A 12654-nucleotide genomic window follows, 5' to 3' on the forward strand; every position below is an offset into this window, starting at 1 on the left:
CTTACTTGTAGGGCATGTTCTAATTTTCCATGCCAGCAGTTCGTTCAAGTGAGACTGCCTGTGCTTCCCTTTGTTAGGTGCTGAGAGGTTGTTCTTTCTGTATTCCTGGCAGGTTAGAAAGTTACATCTGCTGCAAAAGTTTGACTTTTAAGGTTTGATTTTCTTCAAGCTGATAGTGAAAGATTACTGGAGAAGGCTAATGTTTGTATGTTAATCTTGAACTTTACATTTACTTTTGGCAGACTTGAAACACAGACCCTAGGAAGTGTTGGCTTATGTTTGTTGTTCCTTGCCTGACAAACTTCAGCACATCTGATACAGTTTAATATGCAGCTTTTATATCTGTTCTCCAAATAGTTACAAGTTTATCCATAAAACTCAGAATTTTTCTGAATGTTGATCCTCTACATTAATGTTAGGAATACTGCAAACTTGAAATAGTTCAGCGCAAAATAGCCAGATATTTCTGTTGTCTCTTGACGTTGACTTGTCCATTTAAATGGACAAGTGACAGCTTTGTGGGCAATGAAACATTAATGGAGAGATAGAATGAAGTCAGTCTGCAAAATGAACCTGGGCTAACTTTTTCAGGTAGTATTTCATACTCATGCATGCGCTAAGCTTATAAATTGCACTTATTGACAGAACTCACATGCAGGACCTGAAGGATGTCACTAACAACGTACATTATGAGAACTACAGAAGCAGAAAACTGGCAGCTGTTACGTACAATGGTGTTGACAACAACAAAAATAAAGGGCAGCTAACAAAGTAAGTTCTCGTTAAGGTTGTATTGCTCTCTAACTTTTTTTTTTGGTTGTTTGTTTGGCTGGGGAAGTTTGTTTTGGTGCGTTGGATGTTTTTGGGGGGTTTTTTTGTTTGTTTTCTTGTTCCCTCCACCCCCACTCCCTTCTCCCACGCCCTTGGTCCATTGCCTGAGTCCTGTTCTGAATATTGTGTGTGGCTTACTTATGATTTGTTTGACCTTTTTTTTTTTTTTTTTTGCTTTACTAAGGTTTGCACTAGCTTAACTGAATAGGTTAAGTAATTGGTTTTCGTTAGATTTAATTCTGAAGAGAACCTGTAAGTTTACTGTTTCCTTTTATAAGTTTTGTTTCAAGGGTATTTTTTGAGAAGTTTATCTGTGTTAGCTTTTCTGTTTTGGCATATATGTTTCTCCTGATGTTATTGTCTCCTTTGGTATGAATTCTCAATACTCAGTAGTGTGGGGGGCATTTTTGAGAGGGAGGATAGATTTGTTTAGAAACTTGAAACTTGAGAAATAAAAATCCGGATATGCTATTGTAATCTTTGAAAGGCTGCCCTGACAACTTCTAAGGCTGCTTTTCATGTCAGGGAAATTATTGTAAAATATGATCATCTTTCCCTCTGTCTTTTGTGACTGGAAAGTTGCAATGCAGGGTTATTTTAAGCTTGATATGATGTTTTGGTTACCTTTGACAACGAGTTGTCTGCCAACTTGATGAAATTGGAAAATTTAAAAGTAGGCTCCACTGTATCTCCACTGTACAATGATGTTTGAAAATACTATATCTAAGTGTACTCATACTGAATCTAAATACAGTTTTCTCAACCAAAACATATGATGGTTTTTGGAGAGTTATTGATGTGCCAAATTACAGCTGTTTTTCCAGAAGTGTCTCTGAAATTAGACAGAAATAACTACTATTCACATTTGAGAGTTACAAAGCTATTTTCTTCCACGAAGCAAGTGTCTGTTCTGCAATGTCTTATTGCTTTGAAAGTGCCTGTGACAGAATGACTTAAGTGAGCATGATTTAGTCTCAGCTAGCATGAGACTATGTGAGGCTTCCCTGCTCAGCACTGACAAAAAATATAATAGTGTAAGTCAGTTCAATCAACTCTTCGAACAGGCACTCAGATTTAGGTTAAGTTTGAAGCGAGGTCAAGTCCTAGAGAGAGCAGTCCTCAAATGTGTGCATCTCTAACGCAGTGGTTTCTTCTTCTCACTGGCACGTTTCTTGCCACCACGTTGTCCTTCCCCTACATGTCAAGATTCATGAATGCATAGAGCAAGTATGTTAGAAGCATTTCTTAAGCTACCCTTACCCTCATAACAGTATGATGCTCTTGGTTGAGAGGGTAGGAGTTTTAAGAACTAAAATCACTACATGAGGTAGAAATTGTCGGGGGGGGCGGGGAGGAAAGAGGGGTATGTAAGATGCACGTTTGAGAACAAAATGGGTTGGAAAGGGAGAGCAGGTGGGCAGATGAGAGAAGAAAACGTACTTAAGCAAAAAGGCTTGAGTCTGCTTTCCCTTTGCCAAGGTAATAGGGTAGGAAATGCTGCATTTCCTCCGGGGATTCATCTAACTTGCTGTCGTTGTCCTCATAAAAATGAAACTATTTTCATTGCTGCTTTGGATATCAGAGGAAGTTATGTTGTTTTTGTTTTGTGGTGTTTAATAACAATTTTTTTCTCCCTTTCCAAGTCCTACTATGTTTTGCTTAGATTTGGAAAAATTTTATTTTTGGTGATAACATTTTCATAATTTTGTGTGTGTTGTGCCTGCTTAGATTTGTGTTGATCTGTATCTACAAACTTAGTCTGTTACCTAATCTGAGGACTGTATGCTGTTAAAAAGAATAATGCAGTGATTTTTTTTTTTTATTTACATATTGCAAACAGGAGCTCTTTCCTTGTAAATACCTGTTATCAGAAGGTTCCAAAACTGAGCGTGTCCTCCCTGCAGCCATCAGTTGCTGCTGCTGTCGTTGCTGAGATTTACTTTTTCAGCAAAACTTATGCTCTGAGTGTCTAGGATTACTCCGCTTTTAGAAGCGTGCTTGCTTGTTTTACCTCCTGCCGTCTCAGGTCACTCTGCTGTCCCACCTGAATATTTGAAATTAAAAGTATTAAAAGTTTAAAAGCAATTTTTGGAACAATTTTCTCTATCTGAAATTTGTCATTCAGAACATTGTAGTAGTGAGTCTCGGAGCTGAACAAATAGTATGACTGGAACTCTTAGCTGTCAGTTTTCTTCAAGAGAAGAAATGAACTATCACAGTTTGTAATTCAGCCTTTTGAAAGATAGGGAGGTCTGTTGCAAACTTGTAAAGAATATTTTGAGCCTTTCTTTAGAGTTTGTTCCTTTTAACTTTGTGACTTAAAATAATCAATATTGAGTTAGTATATTGGTTATGAAGCAGCCGATGCTATTCTCATGTTACCTTATCTATATGTTGAGTTGCAGCATGTTATTAAACTTTAATATGCTTTCTTTTTACTTTATTGTGTTCTTTTAGTTTTGAATTTAGCATAGTTGAAGCAGCGCAGAGAAAATTTTCCTAATCATGTGTTTCTTTCTGGAAATTAGTTGGAAGGCAGATGAGAATAAATATGAACACTTTTATCTGTGCATCCCCTTAGGAATTTTATGCTTGCCTGCTTACTGCTGGTCTCTCACAATGCTGCAGTATTTGAGCTGACCTCTGGAATTCACATTCTTTAGTGGGAGGCAGGTCTTGGATGTTCGTGAGAGGACAGAGACGTGCTCTGATGCTCTCTGGTAGCATTACAAGCCTATTGGTAAACAGATGCAACCTCTGGCTCTGGGAACTCCTTAGCTGCTGGGGTTTTATAAGCTGGGAGGCTATACCAAGAGGCGATAGATGTGCTGTGGTTCTGGTACTTTTCCAAAAGTGTATCGTGGTGGCTGCTGTTGGAGACTGGATTGACCTTTTGTACCTTTGAAACGGCTATATTTTTATGATCTTAGCAGATCTTTATTTCTCATGCAGCTGTTAACTTTTTCCTTTGAACAAAAAACAAGGATGAAAACAGATAGAAACACATGCCACAAGTTTTAATAATACTGTGCAGATGAACTGAAGCAATTCCTTCTGTTCACCAGTTAATTTCGTGTGATTTCTCCCTTGCTTTGAAACTGTAATCAACTATTCAACAGATAACAAGTTAGCCTATAAGAAATACAAAACGTATTTTTCATGGTTATGTAGCCTTTTTGTATTTCAGGTTTAATGTCAGAGTTCTTCAGATTTTCAACATCATCCCATTTATTTAAAAAATAATAATCAAAGGATAACCAGCCTTCAAGTATATGGATCATTTGTCTCTTCACACTGTGGAATGAGTGTAATTGTACATGAGCACTGGGCGGCATATACTGAAAACAGCATTTGCTCTGAAATTTAAAATTCTTAGAGAAATACAGTTTGCATTTTGCTATTTGAAATTGATTTTTTAGTGAGTTTTAAAATAAAGCTTAAAAAAAGGCGAATCTTGAACATGGCAAAGATGAGCCCTGGCTCTCTGATATGTTCAATAAACTGTTACACAGGCTAACGAAATACCGAGCGTGTAGGTCCTTTTCACTACTAAGCTTTGACTGTTTCTCACTCCTCTTGACTGTATTCTTAGTATTTCAATAGCTTTATCACAAAGCCGAGATTCTCCACTTCCTTTTCACCAGAGAAGAAACTCATGTGAAATGGTTTTAAGGGTATTAAGCCCTTCAAGCTGTATTGTGAGGCTTAATATCGGAGTCTTGTTATCGGACTTTTTTCCTCTTAGGTTATTAGTGAAAAGCTAATACAGCATATGCTCAGATTAAAGTATCATGCTCTGGGGTAAACAACGATTGCCATAAAGCCTTCTTCAGAGCTGAGCACAGCCTCCTGTGAGACCTCTGCTGGCCAGTGAAATAAAGTGCTCTTTTTGTGGCACGGGAACGCTCTTAACTTTGGAATATAATGTCCTTTATTAGGTGACAATTGTTACTAATTTTTTAAATGAGCAGATAAGCCTCGAGATGGCTTTGGTTTCAGAAAACTTGTTTCTGAAGAAAAGTTTAGAGCAAGTGGTTGTTCATGTCACTAAAATATCTAAAATCACTTTAAAAGCAGGCATATTTTAAGAACGCTGTAGGTAAACTGTTCCTGGAAATATATTTGCACATCAAATCTGCATTAATATTTACATGGTGTAGTGATTTACTAACTGGATTTGAAATAAATATAACCAGCTTTAACTAACAGTCTTTCATTCTACTGTGAAAATTTTGCTTTTGGGAGCATATAATTAGCTTTAGGAATCTATTTATAATAATGAATTTGCTTTCTTAATTATTGCTTTTCGGTTTTGTGGTTTTATTTAAGCATGCTAAGCTAAGCCTCTGTATTTTTTGTTTTTTAGATTTGACACAGTTGAAGGCATGTAAGTGGTCATTTAAATTTTTCCAAAAACTTAAGACAAAAATTCTTTAAACACAGAAAGGCTTTTACTGTTTAATGTTTCAAATTTAACAGTTTCCTGTTATCCAGCTCTTGGCATTGTTTTTTTCCCCCCAGTGTTTTTTTTTCCTAAAGCTGTGCTGACATAAACTTTAAAAAGCTGCAAATATTTTCAGTGACAAATATCTTTGTAAAAACCCTCCCTCTTCAAAAACTTTTTGGTCAAACCTCAAGACAAATTTGGTCAAATTTCAACAATGAGAAGACCGTTTCAGTACATAAATTATGAAATCTCCCTGGTTTGGATCTGCAGCCTCTCAGTAGTTCCATGGTATTTATACAGATGCTTAAAAAGAATTAGTGGAATTATACTTATCTGTAAATTTGAAACTCTTCACTGAATTGGAAAACTAGTTATTTTAATCTTTTCTGGCCATGGTTTTATGCTATTGACTTGCAGAGGTTCCACTTTGTGCATATCTAGAACAATTTAACTTTTGCAAATCTTAGGGGGCTGTTTTAACATACATCTTATTAAATGTTTTACAGTCTTGTTTAGTGTTTTTTCTTGAGTTTTTGTTTTGTTCAAGTCCCCTGTATTATTTTATCCTGGAGTAAAGGGTGTAATGTGTTCTTACCAATGTCGAATACTTAAGACCTGTCTAACAATAACAGTTGTGGCTTGTGTTGTAAAGCACTGAGCTGTAAATGTTCATTTGTCAGCTTATTAGACTTTCTAGGCAAACTGATTTTTACCATTTTCTCAAAGATGACTTGCATGACAATAGCTACTAGATCATCCATAGAAGGACGGTTCTGTTCCCCTTTGAAGTCTGTAGAAATTGTAGCAATGGTTCATTAGTATTGAGATCTATTCCCTAGGTTAAATTTTGAAGAGCAGACACGTTTGAGAACTTTACACCTCCAAAAGGTACTTTGGTAATGAAAAACAGGTTTTGACAGATGATTTGCTTACACAAATACTGCTATTCAAATCCTCTCTCTTTTTGTTACGTGAATTGGTTGTGTGTATTATGGTACTTGACCTATGCTCAACCAATTCTTTTCCTGGACAAAAGTTGCTAGCGGTTGACCTTTTGAATACTTAAAGTAAACATTAGACTAATGAGCGGTTCCATAACTAATACTGAAGCATTTTACTAGCCAATCCAAGCTTTGCAACTATTAGTTCAGGTTCAGTTAAAATTTTTTTGTAGAAATGCCATCCTCTTCCCCCACCACCCCCAATTGTCACCTTTAAAGCACATTTAAAAATACTAATACTTGAAAAATTGTTCACGTGGCCTTGAGTTCATGCAACTTTGTTTACTTTCACTGTTTGGTTAACTCTTGTAAATGGACAAGCAAGAGGATAAAACAAGCTATTAATAGTCAAAAGAGTTCTTAACTATGTTTGACGTATGAACTCTGTTTCCTCAAGAATGAGTTGCAATTTCTGAATCGAAGTGGGCATTTTTGACTATTAATGACGTTTTAATCTTCTCTGAACGCTAGTCAGTTCATTCTCCTTCTAGAATGCTTCTTCTGCATAAATTTAATCAGAACAGTTTGCTTATTTTCTGAAGAATAAATAAGTATTTTTTGATCGGACTTGGACGTGCCACCTCTAATTTTAGTTAGATCTGGTTGAGTTTTGGATACGTTACAGTAGATATACTCTGCTTGTTGATTTTTAGGGTTTTCTGTATATTCAATTCTTTTTTCAGTCTTACCAATAAGGTAGTTGAATCTTAGTCATTTCTAAAAAAAACATATTCGCACTGAAACAAGAGGACAGTAATTCCTTTTTGAGTGCTCTTTGAACAGCAGAAAAGTGTTACAGTAGACTGCGCAGAAATCATCACTAGATTAAAATCATCCTAATTTGCTGGATATTTAATGTGAAACTTGTTATTTAAAACCAATATCACTTTTAATGTGGCTAGCAGGCTTACAGAATTTTCCAAATTCAGTAGGATTTAGCAAATCAGTTAAAATGTATGGAAAAATTAAAAATCATAGAGATTTTTTTAAAAAAATTATTAATACTTTTCTAAAGCTCAATCTTCCAACTAATGCTTTCATGAATGACTGACATTCAGCTGCCCAATTTTTTTTCCAAAATTATCTGTTCAGAAGAATGACCACGGTATTCAACAGACTCGTAATGTTATTTTATACTTAGCATCACCTTGAACCATGAAGATGTAGAGAGAAAGTGGGACTTTTGCCTGCAACACTGTGATTAATCTTTTCTAGATAAAGATTCTGTCTGTTAGCTTTTTTCTTATATATTGGAACGGGAATGAGAATGATGCCTGAAGATCACTTGGAAGATACTGATTTTTTTTTTGTTATATATTTTTTTAATTACTTGTAACTTTGATTTCCTCTCTTCCCATGACCAGGTTCTGCTAAAGATAGGAAGTCAAGAGTTTCTATTATAACCTTAAATATAATATAAATCAAACGGGGGGAGGGGAGGGAAGGCTATTATATGAATGCTTATACTAAGCTGTTATCGAAGTAGCAGTACGTACAGCTATATTATTCATTTTAATGCTTAAGTGCTTTTATCCTGTTTTCTACAGAAGTCCTAATGCAACAACAACGAAAAATCCTTATTAGCTAATTCTTTGTTCTGGATTTATGGCAGGAGCCCATTGGCACAGATGGAGGAGGAAAGGAGAGAGCATGTAGCCAAAATGAAAAAAATGGAAATGGAAATGGAACAGGTGTTTGAGATGAAAGTCAAAGAAAAAGTTCAGAAACTGAAGGACTCTGAAGCTGAGGTGATCGAAATGTCTCAGATGTCAATATGGTTGATACTGAACAAGTGTAGAGATGGTTCTTTTGGCAAGATTTTGCAACATGACATCCGTCTAGAAATTGGTTCCATAGTCAGATCTTACATTTAAAGAAAAGTCACAGTTATCCTTTGCCAAATCACTGTCTTTGAAATGGTATAAACACAAACTTAACATGTAATTTGTATGTTCACATGCATGCTTTTGGTGGTGGTTTTTTTGTTTTTTCCATCAATCACAGTAAGTTAAAATACTCCTTAACTTTCTTAGTCATCATCTTTTTCACCTGCTTCCTTGGAGTATTTCCTTCCTTTTTTTATTCTACGTGCTTTAAAAATTTCTTGAAACTTTAGTGCTTTACCTAAGCAAATTTAATAATAATAACGTGCTTACTGAAGAACCAGTTCAAATATTTCTTACACAATGGCTATAAGAAACCATCTAAATAAGAATTACTAGACTAAAGGAGAAGCAGGATCGTGTTCCTGGCAGTGTTTTTATATAAATATTATGGATAATTAATTTCTCTCATTTCCTGGTGTTAAATTGAGCTCACAGTGAAACTTTTTTTTATGGGCTTAGAGCAACCCTTGAAGTCTTCTTTTTAACAGACTAGTATAAAATTATATTTAAATAGGAATATGAATTTAAAGCTTTAAAAAGGCAACTTCTCTCAGGAAGCTTCATGGAGAAGTTCAACACTGTCAAAATTCCTAACAACAGCTTGGCCCCAAATCTGAGGGAAGCACGACTTGGAAAGGCAGTAAACATGCTTGCCGGTGTAGGCATTATGAGGAGGCAAGGAGCAGGTAATAAAGGAGAACCGATGTCCTGGATCAGAGGAAAAAATAAATCTACCTAATTTTCTCTTTCACAGTAGTCAATAATAGATAGATATGGAAAAGGATATAAATGCTAGGGTCTACCAGTCAGTAATTTTGGGTAATATTTAAACTAGAGGTTGTATCTGGATCATAGTGTTTAATTAGTCACGAATGGATTTATCCTTTCTGGATTTCTGTCTCATGTCTTTTTGAACCCATGTATACTTCTGGCCTCCACCACGTCCTGTGGCAGTAAGTCTGTAGTTAAACGATTATATGCAAACAAACAAAGAAAAGCCTTCCTTCTTGTTTTATATGTGCTATCTCATGATTATTTCATTGAGTGCGTTCCTCTACTTCAATTTTTAATTGTTTGCAATTCGTTCTCTGTTTTTTGTTCCATTTTGATTTTTTTCTTCACTATTCATGACTTCAAAAGCTTCTCTTTTATTTCTCCAGCTGTGGAAGAGTAGAGAGCAGTGCTGAGTATAAAGCAGTTAAAAAATCTGTAAAGGGAAGTATATTTTGAAGGGATTTCATAAGACAAGAGGGAGGAAGAAAAGGAAGAGAAGAGAGAGAGAGAAGAGGAAGAGAATTTTCTAACTCGGATTTTTAAAACCCTGTTACACAGCACAAATGAAATTACTTTTCCTGACAGTGTCTCCATTCCCATATCCAGCATGTTCATTGTCTTTCATTGTGTCCCATCAACAAAAGCTCGCAAGAGAGACTCCTTATACTGACAGTTTAGGCAATTCATTTCCATAATATTCTTTTAATAAGTGAATAAATTAATCCATTTAATAATAATACTTTCCCCAACAGATCTGTGATATGGTTAATAGAACAGGCTGAAATCTGTTTTTTTCCGTTTTTTCCAAAATCTGTGTTTTGTCAAAGACAAAGACAGTTTATGCATTACTGATACTCACACTTTTTACAATTTGCTTAAAACTTGCATCAAATTTCAAAGTATTCTTGAATTTCCTTTTGTTTGCCACATGTAGTTGCTTACAGCAACAAGCTTACAGTTGCTACAGCTTACAGCTCCTGTTTGTCACCTAGGCTGCATTTTGGTAGGTTTTTATTAACTCTAAAGTGGGATTTTGAGATTAATAAGCTTTTTGTTTCTGTTAAATAAAGATATCTGTAACCTTAGAACTTTTGATCTAACTAGCTTTCTCGTACTGGTGAAGCTGCTGAGGAGATGCTTGTTGTTACAACTGCTGAAGTTGCCGTGTTTTGGGCACTTACTAACTCTGTTCTTAACTTCTTATAGCTGCAGCGACGCCACGAGCAAATGAAAAAGAATTTGGAGGCACAGCACAAAGAGTTGGAGGAAAAGCGTCGCCAGTTTGAGGATGAGAAAGCCAACTGGGAAGCTCAACAACGTATTTTGGAACAACAGAATTCTTCCAGGTAAATTGAATTTCTGCTGCAATTATTGGTAATGTTCTGTAGCTTTCTGTTAAAGGGAAATTCCTGTGATAATAGGATTCGGTAGTGTCTGGCCATTGAAGAGGTCTCATTTAAAATTAAGAAAAATCTTGAACTGCATGAAGCAGCAGATGAGCATAAATCAGAAATCCTGGGCATGTTACCAGCTTCTTAAGCAAGCTGTAATCTGGAGAACTCTATATCCATACATAACTAGATCTATCTAGAAAAATTTGATTTTGAATTGAATTTGAAAGCTAGATAGCATCGGATTCTGAAGGATAAATGTTAAAAGTTTCCAAAATGAAAGCCTTTCCAAAGGAAAGAAGTTTCCCAGTCCTTGAAAAGGTACATGCCAGTAAAAGCATTGATTGACTTTGCATAGTAGTACTGCATACATAATAAGTTTTTTATACATTGTATTGCATCCAGTAAGGCTTTCTAAATGCATATTTAGAAGATGTACATAAGTGATTTTTTCTTTTAATCGGAACATGTATTCATTTATTATTTAACAGAACTTTTTTTTATATCATTTTAGAACCTTGGAAAAGAATAAGAAGAAAGGGAAGATATTTTAAATGCATCATTTTGACCACCAGTTATGTATTAGTTGCCAATATGCCAGCCTGGACATCAGTGTGTGTTGGATCCGTTTGACCAATTTTGCACCAGTTGTATCCATTGCAATGGATTTAACAGCATGACAAATTTTTGTTAATTTTGATGGAGAATGAGATGCCTTGAATTGTCTAGGGTGTTGTGTACTTGGAAAAATAACAGCTCTGAGTACCTTTTTTCCTTTTTTTTTTTTTTTTAAAACAGATGTCATTTTAATGCAAAAGAAAACATTTTACTATTGTACAATCATGTTCTGGTGGTTTGACGGTTTACAGGATATTCAAGAATGCAAGGACTCTAGACGGTTTTAGTAAGGATAAATTGCCATAATATGATGCAAACGATGCTTCTCTATTATTATAATACAAGAATTCCATTCAGTGCAGCATATACAAAAATGTAATTTAGTCTAACACAGTTGACCCTATTTTTGACACTTCCATTGTTTAAAAGTACACATGGAAAAACAAAACTTGTAGGCTTACAGTGCACCTAAGCTTTTTATAACAACCCTTTTATGTTTTGGATTCTTTAAATATATGCTATTCTCATTTAGTAACTTCTTTAGCCAGAAGGATCTCATTACTGCTTCATTTTTGTAATAACGTTTAATTTAGATATTTTTCCATATATTGGCCCTTCTAAATAGAATATAGCTTCTTTCATATGGTAGGAATCAGTGAGTAAAACTTTCCTTTAACTCCCTTTTTACATTTTATGGTAAGTAGCAGGAAAATGCATTTATAGGTCATTTCTAGGCAAAATTGTGGAGTTAACTACCAACCTGTTTCTACCTGTGTGCAGTCTCTTTTATTTTACTAGAAATGGGAATATGGCCTCAAGAAAAACACCACCGTTTCGCATTTAGCTGTATTCATATACTGCATTTCTGTATTTTTGTTTGTATTGTAAAAAGTCACATAATAAACAATGTTGTGATGTAACATGCTGCTGTGTGAGAAATCTTAAAGGAGTTATGTAGCCAAGTACTTTGGGAAATATTTGAAGTTTTGTGTCTCTTCCATCTGGACCTTATTAACCTGCTGCTTTGCTTTGTCTAGGAATTAGTTTAAGGGAATGAAAATGTCTTTATTGAATTGTTAGAAAAACTACCGTGAGTAGCTGAAAGCAGGCATCGAGTGTGCTCTGAATTGCCGAAACAAGACCCTGTCTTGCCCAGAAGAGGGCACCAACTCTCCACGTGCTGTGTTATCTCCGAATAGCTCCAGGGGGATCAGGCCCCTCTTTCGCAGGGCATTTTTTTTATGCCTTTGGAAAATTTTATGTTTATCTAGAGAGGCTGCTGTGAAACACGTTTACTCTCTCTTTCGGTACTGCTGTTAAGCTCACTGTAAAGGGGTGTGGGAGGGGTTGTTTCTTGGCGGGGGAGAGTGGTTTCTTATTTGTGAATTGCGTCAGTTATAATAAACAGAGTAGTCAGGAACCTGAGACTGAAAGAACAGTCTGTAACTTGGTAAAAATCTGATGGGGACTTTTTAGATCTTTGTGAAACGATGAAGAATGACTTGGTTTTTGCAGTCACTTCTGTTACCCTTGCTATCATTATGTTTCTGTTCGTTTAATATTTTAAATGAGTTATGCTTATCAGAAATGTCACTTATTCAGGTAGCTTCCCCTTGAGGAAGGTTTCAGTAGTCTATATAATAAACCCTAAGCTCATTTAAAATGCAGTGTATGTTTCTTCTCGGAGAAGATGCTGATCATCAACA

The 12654-nt window shown here is 35.5% G+C and overlaps 1 protein-coding gene across 2 annotated transcripts in view; it reads left to right on the top strand.

The window, feature by feature from the left end:
- SEPTIN7 (septin 7) overlaps window positions 1–11868 on the top strand; it is a 63819-nt gene extending 51951 nt beyond the window's left edge. Inside the window, exons 9-13 of one of the 2 annotated variants that reach the window (XM_068935888.1) lie at window positions 646–771; window positions 5198–5218; window positions 7892–8027; window positions 10146–10285; window positions 10845–11868. In XM_068935888.1, the coding sequence (XP_068791989.1) occupies window positions 646–771; window positions 5198–5218; window positions 7892–8027; window positions 10146–10285; window positions 10845–10884 (463 nt within the window). In that variant the 3' untranslated portion in view covers window positions 10885–11868. The remainder of the gene's footprint in view (window positions 1–645; window positions 772–5197; window positions 5219–7891; window positions 8028–10145; window positions 10286–10844) is intronic. The other variant, XM_009679683.2, reaches the window with a different exon arrangement.
- Window positions 11869–12654: the final 786 nt, after the last annotated feature.

The sequence above is a fragment of the Struthio camelus genome, chromosome 2 (genome assembly GCF_040807025.1).
Source record: "Struthio camelus isolate bStrCam1 chromosome 2, bStrCam1.hap1, whole genome shotgun sequence".
Taxonomy (NCBI): domain Eukaryota; kingdom Metazoa; phylum Chordata; class Aves; order Struthioniformes; family Struthionidae; genus Struthio; species Struthio camelus.